General features: G+C 35.3%; 1 protein-coding gene across 1 annotated transcript; it reads left to right on the top strand.

Moving 5' to 3' along the window:
- The first annotated feature begins 1,144 nt into the window (after positions 1–1,144).
- Positions 1,145–10,358, top strand: LOC108709121 (ileal sodium/bile acid cotransporter). The gene is made up of 6 exons (XM_018248739.2): positions 1,145–1,521; positions 2,490–2,608; positions 5,420–5,508; positions 6,562–6,737; positions 7,802–7,959; positions 10,172–10,358. The coding sequence occupies exons 1-6, from the start codon at positions 1,151–1,153 to the stop codon at positions 10,285–10,287; spliced, it is 1,029 nt and encodes a 342-aa protein (XP_018104228.1). The 5' UTR covers positions 1,145–1,150; the 3' UTR covers positions 10,288–10,358.
- Positions 10,359–13,397: the final 3,039 nt, after the last annotated feature.

The following is a 13,397-nucleotide window of genomic DNA, read 5'->3' on the forward strand; positions in this document are numbered from 1 at the left end:
CAATCTGGATGGTAGAGCCTAAATTACTTTAGCAACCATGCATTTATGTAAATGAGAGACTGGAATATGAATAGGAGAGGGCCTGAATAGAAGGAGAAGTAATACAAAGTAGTAATAAACAATACATTTGTTGCATTTGATTTTTAGATGGGCGTCAGTGACCCTCCCCATTTGAAATATGGAAAGAGTCAGAAAAAGGCAAATAATTAGAAAAACTATAAAAAAAAGAAGGCCAATGAAAAGTTGCTTAGTAACAAAAAGTTAACTTAAAAGAGAACTACCCCATTCAATTTATCTTATATATTTTGTTTATTTGCATGAAAGCTTGCACACTTCCACGTGAGAGCAACATGTTAAATCCCACCCACAGCCATCAGTAAAATAAATATTTCTGTATGTATGCATGTAGCGCCTCTCTTTTATGCTGCAAGAAAATCAAAGGATCCTTTTTTTAAATTGATTTATAGATTTACCCTTTTATATGCAGGCTAGCAGGGAAGTGTTAACAAGGTTATACAATGTCATGCAAAGTTTCCAGACCACCAGTGTAAAATTTAATCATTCCAGTAGTGACACCTTCAGAAATCTTTCTGTTAATCATACCGAGTTGGGAGGCGTGAAACAAAAAGAAAGAACTTCTAAACAGAAAATGAATTTAGTAATGTTAAATAGTATAGAAAACTCTGAAAAGATTAATAAGAAATGGTTGTAAGGATATGACAAACCATAAGAGCACATGAAGATAAGCACAAGCTGCCAAAGAAAACAGAATGCTTTAAAACTAGGACGAATGTATGACTTTTGCGTCGAGACGTTTCAGTTCTATGTGAGCAACCACATCTAATAAATAATTAAGCTGAAAGTTTTCTTTTCTAGTAAAATGTAGTATTCTCAGAATTTTATCACCTCTCTCTGTACTAGTTCTTCCAGTGCTACCAGTTGCCCATCATACAGGGGAATAAACTCATAAAATAGGTACACCCCATCTTTATTGGATTTTTGGTACTTAAATACAGGAGAGCTTGGAGACAAAAAAAAATCCTTTCATTCTTGAAAAGATCTACACAAGGAGCACGAAACACTTCCAACTCTATGATATCAAGGCAAGACAGCTACTGACATCACCAAAGCAAAGGCCAAAAACCCTAAAATGGAGGAGTCCTGTCCAACAAATGCCACTATTTGCAATGGTGCCTCTTGTCTACAGCCTGTTGACAATTTCAATTACATACTTGGTATTACCCTAAGTACTGTGATTACAACCTTATTGGCACTAGTCATGTTTTCCCTGGGCTGCAGTGTGGAATTTCAGAAATTTTGGGGTCATATTAGGCATCCCTGGGGAATAGTTGTAGGATTTCTTTGTCAGTTTGGAATAATGCCACTTGCAGGTTTTGTGCTATCCCTTGTGTTCAATATTCTGCCTATTCAGGCTGTTGTGGTCCTTATCATGGGCTGCTGTCCAGGAGGAACAGGTTCCAATATCTTGACATACTGGATAGACGGTGATATGGATTTAAGGTAAGAAACAAAGATTATTAAAGTAACAGGCAAAGATCTATTATTTGTTTACTTTGGCAATAAGAACATTTGTATGTATTAAGGCTGTATAAACTATTTTTGTAAATAATAATAATAATTTATTTCTATGATATAAATGCATACGCTGCATGAAAAGTGTCAGTGATTTAAGCCCTACTGTGCAGTATTATGACAATATCAAAGCAAGTATGCACTCTATGCATTATACTGTAATATTGTAATGTTATTACACTTATTGAAAAACAAGAATGGTAAAGGGAGGTCATATTTCACTAATTCCACTAAAATAAATGTGATTTGCTGTTATTTTCGTAATATCTCTGAATAGTACATTTTTGATTGCAAAATGAATAGTATATAGTCCTAGCATTAGCCTTGTACCCATACCCAGTAGATACCTGGTAAAGCTAGACGTGAGGGAAAAGGAAAGTTCTTGGACAGGTGAGCTGTTATTTCTGGAGAGCACTGTGTGTACTGTATTTAATGCAAGCTAGGGCATTAGCAGACAATATACTTTTCAAACAAGGATCAATATCAAGTTGTCACTATCAATATTTTTCCCCAAGTCATTTGTTTACTGCAAATTTGTATATTGTAAGGGATTTCATCCTCTGCAAACATTTTGCAGTTGCATTAACAGACAAATAGTGATGAGTGCACTTTTACACCAGGCATATATTCAGCACCATATGCAAATTGTTTTGCAAAACTGTGGCAAATATCTGCTGCAAATGCCCGTTGACTTTAATGCACTTGGACAAAAAAGTTGCCATGAAAAAAGAAACTGGAGATTAAGTAAAGAGCACACCAGGAAAGGTCACACTTGTATCAAAAAGCTTAGCATTTAATTGAAAGCTGTTGTTAGGCTGTACATTATCATTTAATGAGCATATACATGTCAATGCTTGCCTTAAGTATGAATATTATCTACTCTGGTTGATTTGCAGTTTAAGTATGACAACCTGCTCCACACTGCTTGCATTGGGTATGATGCCTTTGTGCCTCTTTGTGTACACCAAAAAATGGGTTGACTCAAGTGCCATCATAATTCCTTATGACAGTATAGGTAAGTATCAAACTAAATACTTTTTGTGAATACTTTTCAGTCTCAATAAGTAGATGAATAGTAGTTGTAGCGAATGAAATCAATTACAATTATAAGAACCATACTGTATATGGATATTTTCATCTTAATAATGTGCCTTCCAATACAATACTACTGTGTTTAGCACTCTACATTAAAAACAATACATTAGAAGAACAGGTGGGGAGCAATCATAGGCCACATCTTACAGTCAGGAATAAATGATAAGATACTCACTATGAAGGAGGTTCCTGTCCTGTTGTGTTTAGAATCTAAGTGGGTGGATAGGTGCCAATGCTAAATCAGATGTTATGCCAGTGATTTAAAAAGTAATCTTGGAGTTGAGTTTTAAACAGACAAAGGTCAACAGAGAAAGGATTTTCGAAGGAGGAATTCAGGGATGGATTTCCAGTGGGAAAGGAAAAAGATGGAGGCATTATGCAGCAGTTAAAGTGGGTGGTGTGAAAAAGCAGTGGATCTGAGAGGAGCAGAGGAGTTGGCCAGGAATGTATGGAGACAAAAGAAAAGATGTGCATTGAAAAGAAGTATTTTAAAATTCATCAAAAAGGAGGAGCTCACCTTTAAGATAAACTTTGTTATAGAATAGCTTATCCTTAAAGGAACAGTAACACAAAAAATGTTTTAAAGTAATGAAAATATCATGTAGTGTTGCCCTGCACTGGTAAAACTGGTGTGTTTGCTTCAGAAACACTACTATAGTTCATATAAACAATGATTTCTTGACCAACAACCAGCAAAAAAAAACAGTGGGAGAATTTTCTAAAAGGCTAATTCTGTCTAGGTGTAGTAATCCATAGCAACAAGTCATATGTTTAGTTCCACTATTCCGACTACACTAGACCAAAAAATGTTAACTGCTAATTGTTCATTATGGGCTACTAGAGCTGAATAAACTGCTGTTTTATTTTTCCAGCTTAGTTTCATACCCTGGGTTGCAATCAGATAAAAGGTGCTTTGGTTCACCATGCACCGCTGAAAAAAAATCTAATAATAACAGACCACAATAGTTAAATATAACATGTCTATGTAGCAACACTAGTAATGATTCTCCGCAGTCCATTTGCCCATAAAAATCAACATGACATTACTTTGAAATATACTAATCTTTAGTATAGTCTAATAAACAAGCTTTTCTTTAATAATGGAACAGTTTCTTATTTTAATTCTGTTTGCCCTGTAGATACAAGATGTTTGAAAAAGTATAAAATAGTAAATCTGCTTAATGATGCACATACAGTAGGATTAATTTACTTGTATTCAATATAACTGGCTGCATCTACACTTGTAATATATTTACTAGCTTAACTGTTTCATTTGTTCTTTGACTCTTGTAAACTTATTGACTTGGAAAATATCCTTTTAAAATAAATTTCCCTTGAAAATCTGCAAAATAATCACATACTTGAGTTTTGTTACTTAGGAGGCTTTTTTCTGAGGGCAGTGTGCAATGAATTTGTACACACAGTGGAACCAATCTGATTTAGGTGATAAACAGAATAAGAGTTTTATTATTACAACTGATTAATGCAATTTGAAGGTTATTGGATGTGGTAAATTAAATGCATTTGGAATAGGAATCTCTTTCAGGCATACTGATTAGACTGCTTTGGAAAGTTTTCATGGCAGTATTAGGAGTTTAGTGATTACACTTTAAAGGGGATCTCTGTTTTTGAAAGAAAATTTAATATTAAGCAACTTTGCAATATACATTCAGTTCAAAAAGTAATGACAAACTCTAAAAATTATTACAGTATGGATGACAAGACAAAAGGAAATGAAATCTAATCTATATATTTCAACCACACCATGTTACATCTGTAAGTAAACTGATTTGAGACTGCTTACGCTGGTTAGACTCAATGTAGAAAAAAATCACATAGTACTGGCCCCAATTACATTTTTGCAGTCAGAACCAACAGAGGCACAGTGCAAACAGGGGAAATAAATTGCATACTAGAAGCTAACCTGACACTCCCATTTCTGACACTCCCATTTGCTGGGGTATTGATGGTAGGTCACTTTACTCTGCATCCTAAAATATGCTATAGTACTAAAACAGATTGTCAAATGCTGCTTGTTGCAAAACTGAATGTCAGTTGCGTCTAAATACTATTCAGTCATTTTGCATTTCAGTTTAGCCAATATAATAGTCAGGGATGCATGAAAATATTTTGATAACCACTACTATATTTCCTGGGGTATATTTATCTTAAATCTCAGCCTATTTGGCCCTCAGACAAAACCCACTCATAATCCAACTGCTTATGGTCTCCTAGGACCTAGGGTATACTGCAATGGTTTGGAAATCTGCACTGGAGTGAACTGGGTTATACACACAGAAAGATACAAGTAAGATAAATATACAGTTTTGAGTAATTAACTGAGTGAGTTCAAAGAGAAGATGGTAGAAAGGGAACCAAGCAGAGTTAAGCAGGGTTGAAGAGGCAGCGGAAAAGGCACAGGTAGGAAAGGTAAATAGAAAAAAACAGCCTCTATATTGATGAGAAAAACAGTAGAAACTCAAGAAAAAAATGCAAAAGACAGGTAAAGTGAACATAGGGGTTAGAACATCATAAGGGGGCCAAGAACATCATAAGTACCAATCGTCAATTTTTAAAACCAGTGTTAGGGATATAAGGAAGAATAAAACAAGAGCTGCAGCAGATAAGATATTAAGTTATATTCATTATTGTTTTTAATCAACCAGGTCTCAGTGGATTTATATTGTCTGTTTGTGATGCAGCAAAATAAGATTTTTCTTTTCTCCTTTAGGGATTTCCTTGGCAACTCTAGTTATTCCTGTTGCAGTAGGGATGTTTGTTAATTATAAGTGGCCTGAAAAGGCAAAGAAAATACTTAAGGTAAGGATGCAAATAATGTAGGGTTAAATTGCTATGTTTATATTAAATGAAATGCCCACTTACAGTAAATAAAACTATACTATAATTAAAATAGTATTCCAAAACAGATTTTTTTTATATTCAATTTTGAAATCTGACATGGGGCTAGACATTTTGTCAATTTCCCAGCTGCCCCTGGTCATGTGACTTGTGCCTGCAACTTTAGGAGAGAAATGCTTTCTGGCAGGCTGCTGTTTTTCCTTCTCAATGTAACTGACTTTGTCTCAGTGAGACATGGGTTTTTATTATTGAGTGTTGTTCTTAGATCTACCAGGCAGCTGTTGAAGTTTATCAGAGCACAAGTCACATGACTTGGGGCAGCTGGGAAATTGACAAAATGTCTAGCCCCATGTCAGATTTCAAAATTGAATATAAAAAAATCTGTTTGCTCTTTGAGAAATGGATTTCAGTGCAGAATTCTGCTGGAGCAGCACTATTAACTGATTCATTTATAAAAAAAAAAAAAATTCCCATGACAGTATCCCTTTAAGGTAAATGATGTAAAAGAGCAGTATTTACAGATGTATGTCAGTTTGGTAAGCTTATCTGTTAAATATTTTCTAAAGGTATAGTTTTCCTTTAATAATTATATATATATATATATATATATATATATATATATATATATATATATATATATATATATATATATATGGATTTAAATTGGTTCACCTGTACTATATTTCACACTCTGTGTGGTTTCTTGAAAGGGTTAATCAAAAAACAAATAAAATCATTTAATTAGATGCAGACTGTGATATTCTGAGACATTTCGCATTTGGTCTACAGTTTTTATTCTTAACATGTATAATTAAAGCACCAGCACATATTCTGCAGCACTGTACAGTAAATAAGTATATACACTGAGCATACAGATTACATTAAAAAAATTAAACCACTAACCTAAGAAGCAAAGAGAACCCTGCCAAAAATAGCATACAGATTCCCTTAACAATACAGGTACTGGGTAAGGACAGAAATAATTACAATGGATTTCTGTTATTTTGTTTGTAGGTTGGTTCAATTGTGGGAGGAATTCTCATAGTGCTGGTCGCTGTGATTGGTGGAGTTCTCTACAGGGGATCCTGGACAATTGATCCAAAGCTGTGGATTTTAGGGACGATATTTCCTGCCATTGGCTATACAGTGGGGTTTGCATTAGCTTACATATCCAATTTGACTCCAAGCAGGTATGTACTTATGTTAATAATTAGACGTATAAATAATGTATTACAACATGTAAATATATATAAAAGTGTATGAAGAAGAATATATATATATGCCTTACCCTTTAAACAAAACAGGGATTGTTTGTCCATATATTGCAATATATTTAAGCTGGCCAACTACGTCAAAGTCATCCCAAATCTGGCCAATCTGCAATATATTGACAAACAATCCCTGTTTTGTTTAAAGGGTAAGGTATTATTCAGTAGCAGTATGAACAAAATGTCTCTGTCTTAGATATATTGATAATGGGTTGAGTGCAGAGGACTCTTGTATTATATCTATATTTATCCAGATCGCCTGTGAAAAACCCACCTCAATACTGTTCCAATAAGAAATATAGGAGGCCAAAACTCTTCTCATACGTGTCAAAAATTGGTCTAGGGTCAAAAAACTATTTTGCAATGATGTTCTTGGAGCATCTGGTCAAAAATGTTCTCTGTTTGAGAAAAAAGGCTAACTTCAGTTGTCAGTATAAATTGGCGAGTGTGTAGTCTAACCTACATTTAGGCTACTGACGGATGAGGAAATTATCTGCCTGTGAGTAATTTCCTCTGTAACAAATAATCTCAGCCAAATGCTTTTCCACCAGCAATAGTGAAAACATGAGCTTCAGCTTTCTTAAGCCATCCAAAGTTCTTTACGAGGCGCAAAAAAAAGACTATCAGGACAAAAAGTATTATTATATTACGTGTCCAGCCTAAAATTCAAAAAGGTTTTTTTTTTAACATACATCCTGTGGGGAATATTACTGCTCAGAAAAATAATAATAAAATTAATAATTCTCATACAAACTACCAATTTGGTTCTTAAATTAAAGATGCAAAATACAAAACTATCACACAACATTCAGAGATTATAATTAATTAAAACAGCATTTTCTACTTTTGCTCCCATAATGTCCAAACATTAAAATCATAAAAAGTCCCTTTTTTATTTGTATCTCATAAATACCAGTAATGTATTACAGGTTGGTAATAACTGAGCTGCTTCAGTAAAATGAAAGGAATTATTTTCTGTTCTTTAGAAGTCGCACAGTGGCTCTCGAAACAGGGATGCAAAACACCCAGCTTTGTTCCACTATTGTACAACTATCGTTTCCACCGGAACAGCTTGGTCTGATTTTTACATTCCCACTTATCTACAGTATTTTCCAACTCCTGATAGCACTTGTACTTCTAGCAGGTAAGTTTGCCATGATGATCAGTGTACAGACAGTTTAAATGCATAGACTAAATTGTCTGCCTTCAACACTTCTTGCAAATAATATGTTTATGAAGAATACCTGAATAGCAGTATAGCAGCATATTGGTCTATTATTAATTACAAGGCTTTAACTCTAGTTTCTGATATGCTATTGGCAGCAGGCCCGGACTGGCAATCTGTGGGTTCTGGCAAATGCCAGAGGGGCTGCTATAAGGTCCCATAGAAAGTCAGTATTTAGTTGGCTGGTGGGGGCTGTTTGGCCTCTGTGTGGGTTGATTGGGCCTCTGTGTATCTGTATATGCCAGGGCCAATTTTAATTCTCAGTCCGGACCTGATTGGCAGGCACTATAGTCTTACAGCAGAATGCAAAATTGAAACAAAATAGAATCCTAGACTTATTTTGTATACACTTTGAATATAAAAAATATTATTTTTACAACAAATAGCAATGCTTTGGTCATCTTAGATAAGGGTGCACAGATTATTATTATCCATTATTTATAGAGCACCAACATATTCTGCAGCTCTTTACATAAATTTAAAGAGCCTATCATATACACCAGTTAGTTATCTTGTTTTTGGGAAGTGTAAATAAATCAGAATACCCTGAGGAAATCCATGCAGACATGAGAGCACCTTTCAGATAATTTACTGGCTGAAATTTAGTGAAGGAACCCATGGCTGCAAGTCAGTAATGCATGATTACAAACTTTTGACATTTGACAATATGTTCTTAAATCTTTTTGGCACAACGTTGGCAACTTGTTGGTGAGTTGTTGCTGTAATACACAAGGACACATTTATTAAAGGTTGAACTTTTCTGGTCTGGCTGTTTGTCTCAAAAATTCCAAATAAGTCGATGGGAGAAATAGCGCTGTCAATGGCAGATTCCATTTTATAACCATTTTATAACTGGAAGATGTTTCTTGCCTTCATAATCTTCAAGGGTTTCGGGCACTTTCACGCTGGTTTCAAAAAGTTGTGGTTTACCAGCAACAAATTTGAAAAATTTGAATTGAGGCACGATTTTGTCAAGACTTTTCCTGCACATGATTTTTTCGTTTTGGATTTTTTAGTAAATTAAGGGCATTCATGCTAGGGAGTGTAGGGAACCATAGGGTTGACGCTCCCCTGTGGCTTTAAATGCCTATACTTCCTTGTACTCTGGTTGCTGGGTGAAATCCCAAGTATCTACTTTAGCTTATTAGCATAATGTGTACTGTTTATCATTGGCCCAGAGGCTGATGACAAGTTCCTACCACATTTCAGTATAGTGCTGGGCAGCGGGTGGGGCTTCCTCTTTCCCCTGTCACTAGATGAGGGAGTGGTTGGTAATGGGAGCCTGGAGCTTAGTCTCCAGTAAAGGGAATGCCATGGTGAAGTTGGGGATATAGGGAACCCGTGAATGAGGTGAAGTCAGGACAGGGTAGCTCTCTGTAACAGCACTTTTTAGGAAAGTGAGGCAAATAGAGCTAGTTTAGCAAGAGCAGACTGGCTCCAACTAGGAGGGATAGCAAGACTGGCCTGTAGTGTAGGGATCACAGCCTGGTAGGGATTTAGTGAGTTGCCTGATCCCCTGTGTGAGGATCCAGGTCATGGTACAGAAATCCTGAGGGTGCATTTATCCAATGTGGTACTCTATCTCCACAAGGGTGTCACAAGGTGCTGGCTCTGAAATGCTGTGATGTACCTGACATGTATGTGAATGCCTCAGAGGATTGTGAGTATCCAAACCCTGATTTGCGCTTTAGGAGAATAAAGCCTGTTACTGTTTGTTTTGTTCAAGAACCTTTGGGTGTCCAATTCTATTGTTTAGTCACACAGAACAAGTGATGTATAGTTGCACAATACCATTTCTTAACCCTTTCAAGTAGCTACGGCCTATCTTGTAGAGAGAGGGTCAAATGTAACCGGTGCTCTGTCTGTTTCCTAGCTGGACAAGGTCTAGCATAGTTTAGATGGGAGTTTCGTCAATTTTTTTTTTAAATAAATGTGAAAAAAAATGAACAAATTCCCAAATAGTTTCTTCTTTTCAGTTACTGGAGAATAGGAGATTGTGCGTGTATGACAAAGACCAAAAACTTACCGTTATAAACAAAATAGTTATATACAAAAAAATTTCCGATGTCACACATTTCATATAACTGCTCCTGTAAATAGGAATGGAATGACTCTTTAAATTTGTTCACAGGTTACAGAATATATTTAAGAACTTGTGGAAAAAAACCAGAGCAAGAAAACACAGTTGAGTCACCCTACGCTGTAACAAACGGTGGATTTAATCTAGATGAGAAATCAACAAAGTGAGATAGCAATATACCATCCTGGGTGCAAAACTGACAGTGGAAGAAGAAGGAATTGAATAGCAGGAGAGAGCAAACCAGGAGGTTGCGTAATATAAAAAAAATGTACTATGTGCTCAAGTTTTAAATACTTTACTTTGACATTTACATTTATAAGATGTGTAAATAGTGCATCAGTAATGCCTTTGCCGTTTTACAGAACATATGTAGCAATTGTATGAATGTGTCAGCTAGAAACAGATTTTCACTCGACATTTTAGCGAGAAAAAAAATCTATTTTGAATATTCAGTGGGTGGATAAATGGTATTCATAAGCTGGCAATCTTCAAGAAGTTAAATGTACACAGAACAACTCAAAATTGCACCAGGGAGCCTTTTAAAAGGATTGCATGCCAATCTTAAGAAAAAGAAAAGGCCTAGGTGAAAGCGAAGGAACACATTCTCCTGGCAGAACCAACTCTAGCTGGCATATGATTTTGGAAGCATGGACTACACAGTACTAAAAGTTTGTAACTATACTCTGGATGGGCACATGCAATACTATGGTGTGTGTGTAGATAAATATAAGGGTGCTTGGTTATACAGAAAGGAAACAAATTATGGTGGAAGTCCATAGCACTGTCTGATTCTAAATGGAGGATTTATATAACTGTTTTGTAGCCATACATTGATCATCTCATTAACTATCTGAAATTGTTGTCCCCCTTACAAAAATATTCATCAACCACAGCACTGAATTATGTAAGTTATATGAATGGATACTTTGTTCTTTGGAACAAAGCCTATCAATACCGTTGACATTTTTAATAGTTTCCCCATCACCTTTCCATTATCTTATCAACTAAAGTATACATGTTAAGGTTCTGAAGGATTTCCTTATTAGCTATTTCCTAGATATAGTTGTTTTTCCCTAAACTGTTTTATATTTCTGGATACAAGGCCTTCAAAATGTAATATTCAAGGTCTTACCTGTAACCAACACAGTGCACATCAAAAAATCATTGAGACTTCTCCTATTGACTTATATGCAACCTCGACAGTTCTGAGATGCTGAATCCCATCCTCGGGGTTCAATAAAAGTCAGATTTTATTAAAAAAATCATGAATTTTTCGGGATTTTTGCATTCGGAGTTTAGTAAATAACCCCCTAAGTTGAAGTGACACATTCCACTACAGTGATGAAACAAAAAGGGGCAAACACTGTCTATAATAACACTGTACGGATGGAAAGCAGAATGAGCTGCTGAATTAGTTGATTCATGCATTCTGCAAAATACAGTAAAGATAACTTTAAAAGGAATTGTGGCACTACAATTATTTGGGTTACTTTAAACAGAAAGAGACCAAATGATATGTATCATGATATGTTTAGCTCTCTACACAGCTGAAGTCAGGGTCAGAAAACCACCCCTAAAGCTATATTTACAGTGTGAACTGCATGTTTAAATTTCCAAAGTGAGGCATGCTTCAAGTTGTGACGATTAAAAACACAACTGCTATGCTCTGTCTATTAAATACAAATGACAAATGACAATGTCAAACATGATCATTCCTTATTAAAACACCCAGTACACACCACTGATCACAGCCTCAGCTTTAAATAAGCTTTAACAAAACATTTTTAAGCAAACCAAACATTTACTGTATATTATTGAAGTGTTCCTGATTGCAATAAATACTGCAATTCTCATCATACACTATATTAGTTATATAACATATGTTAATTATTTACAGTTTTATCCATCCAAACCTTTTTAATACTATATATCATGTATATTTTGTGACTCAAAAGCATTGTTAATTGTGGTATTAACAGTATTTATGGTAAGCATGTTTGTTTTTACTATGTATACATAATAACTAATAAAGTAAAAAAAAAATTCAAACAATGAACCTGCATTTTAAGTTGTATAATAATAACATAGTTTTAAATGTAGCCTATAAAGGATTCCAATGAAAAAAAAAAACATTTATGAAAGAGAATGCAGTGCCCATGGAACAAGTCGTCTGTGCCATTGTGATGCTGCCTGAGTCCTGAAACAAAACTGTGTGTGGGGGAGAGTGACAATATAAGGGCCTCTATGCAAGCAGTAGTTTGTTACTGTGCCTTAGTAAATTTGCTGATATTTCTGCCTGACACCACCTGTATGCAACTTGTTGTGCCCTTGAGCCTGTCTGTGTCTGCTTGTGTGTAACTATCCCGTGTGCATAAAATAATTGGAAATGAAAAGTTTACTATGCAGGAGTTTGTGTAACACAATAGTCTGCTCTAATAAATACTGCCAATATCAGTATTGATGTCTTTAAGGTTTATGTGGCTAAAGTCAAAAGTAGCTTGCCCACTTTATCCCTGACAGTATCCTGTAGAAACTCTCAACTATCAATTTTTACTTAGCATTTTGCCAGGAATTCAAGAGTTTGCTTTCTATGTAAATTTGCCCAAATCGAGATTTTCAGTCTCCAGATCTTCAGTTTCCTAGAACTAAAGACTAGACATCCCATTGCAATAAAGCGCACCTAGAAGGAAAAGTATGCCCACACAATTAAAAGGTGGAATTTCACTTTCTCCCATCAATATGCTGATCTCATCCTGCCAAACCCATATTATACAACATTATAAAAGACTTTTCTGTGGATAAATTATTCTGACCTTTTAGATTATGTTGCAACATTGTGGTAGCACCATGTTGGCATTTGACCCATATTGCAATTCAGTTAAAAAGCAGGAATGTTCAGGAATAAGTGCAAGGCCATAGCACCTCATTTAATTCTCTAATCTATTAAAAAATAAAGGTAAGGGGATATACCTTATATAGGGATTAGTAGAGTGCTGGGGTAATGTGTATAGTATATGAGACAAACCACACCTGCGTGCACCCAACTGGTTTTAATTGAATCAGCAGCATTCTTATTTGGTGTATATATAAAAAATTAAGATATGAAAGTTTTCTGAAGTAGCTGCACTCATAGGACTTATGTGTGAAAGAAAAAACTTTTATTGAAGGCAAAACGAACGTTTCGGCTGGAACACCAGCCTTTTTCAAATGAACCAGATCTACAAACATTGAAATAAATACATGTGTGGTGGGAAGAAAGCGTGACTTGAAGTACAGT

This window comes from Xenopus laevis, chromosome 2S, assembly GCF_017654675.1.
Source record: "Xenopus laevis strain J_2021 chromosome 2S, Xenopus_laevis_v10.1, whole genome shotgun sequence".
Classification (NCBI taxonomy): Eukaryota; Metazoa; Chordata; class Amphibia; order Anura; family Pipidae; genus Xenopus; species Xenopus laevis.

Coding starts and splice junctions, on each gene's coding strand:
- LOC108709121 (XM_018248739.2), top strand. CDS start 1,151: ATGGAGGAGTCCTGTCCAACAAATGCCACTATTTGCAATGGTGCCTCT. Junction 6,738..7,801: donor TCCAATTTGACTCCAAGCAG/GTATGTACTTAT, acceptor TCTGTTCTTTAG/AAGTCGCACAGTGGCTCTCG. Junction 7,960..10,171: donor AGCACTTGTACTTCTAGCAG/GTAAGTTTGCCA, acceptor ATTTGTTCACAG/GTTACAGAATATATTTAAGA.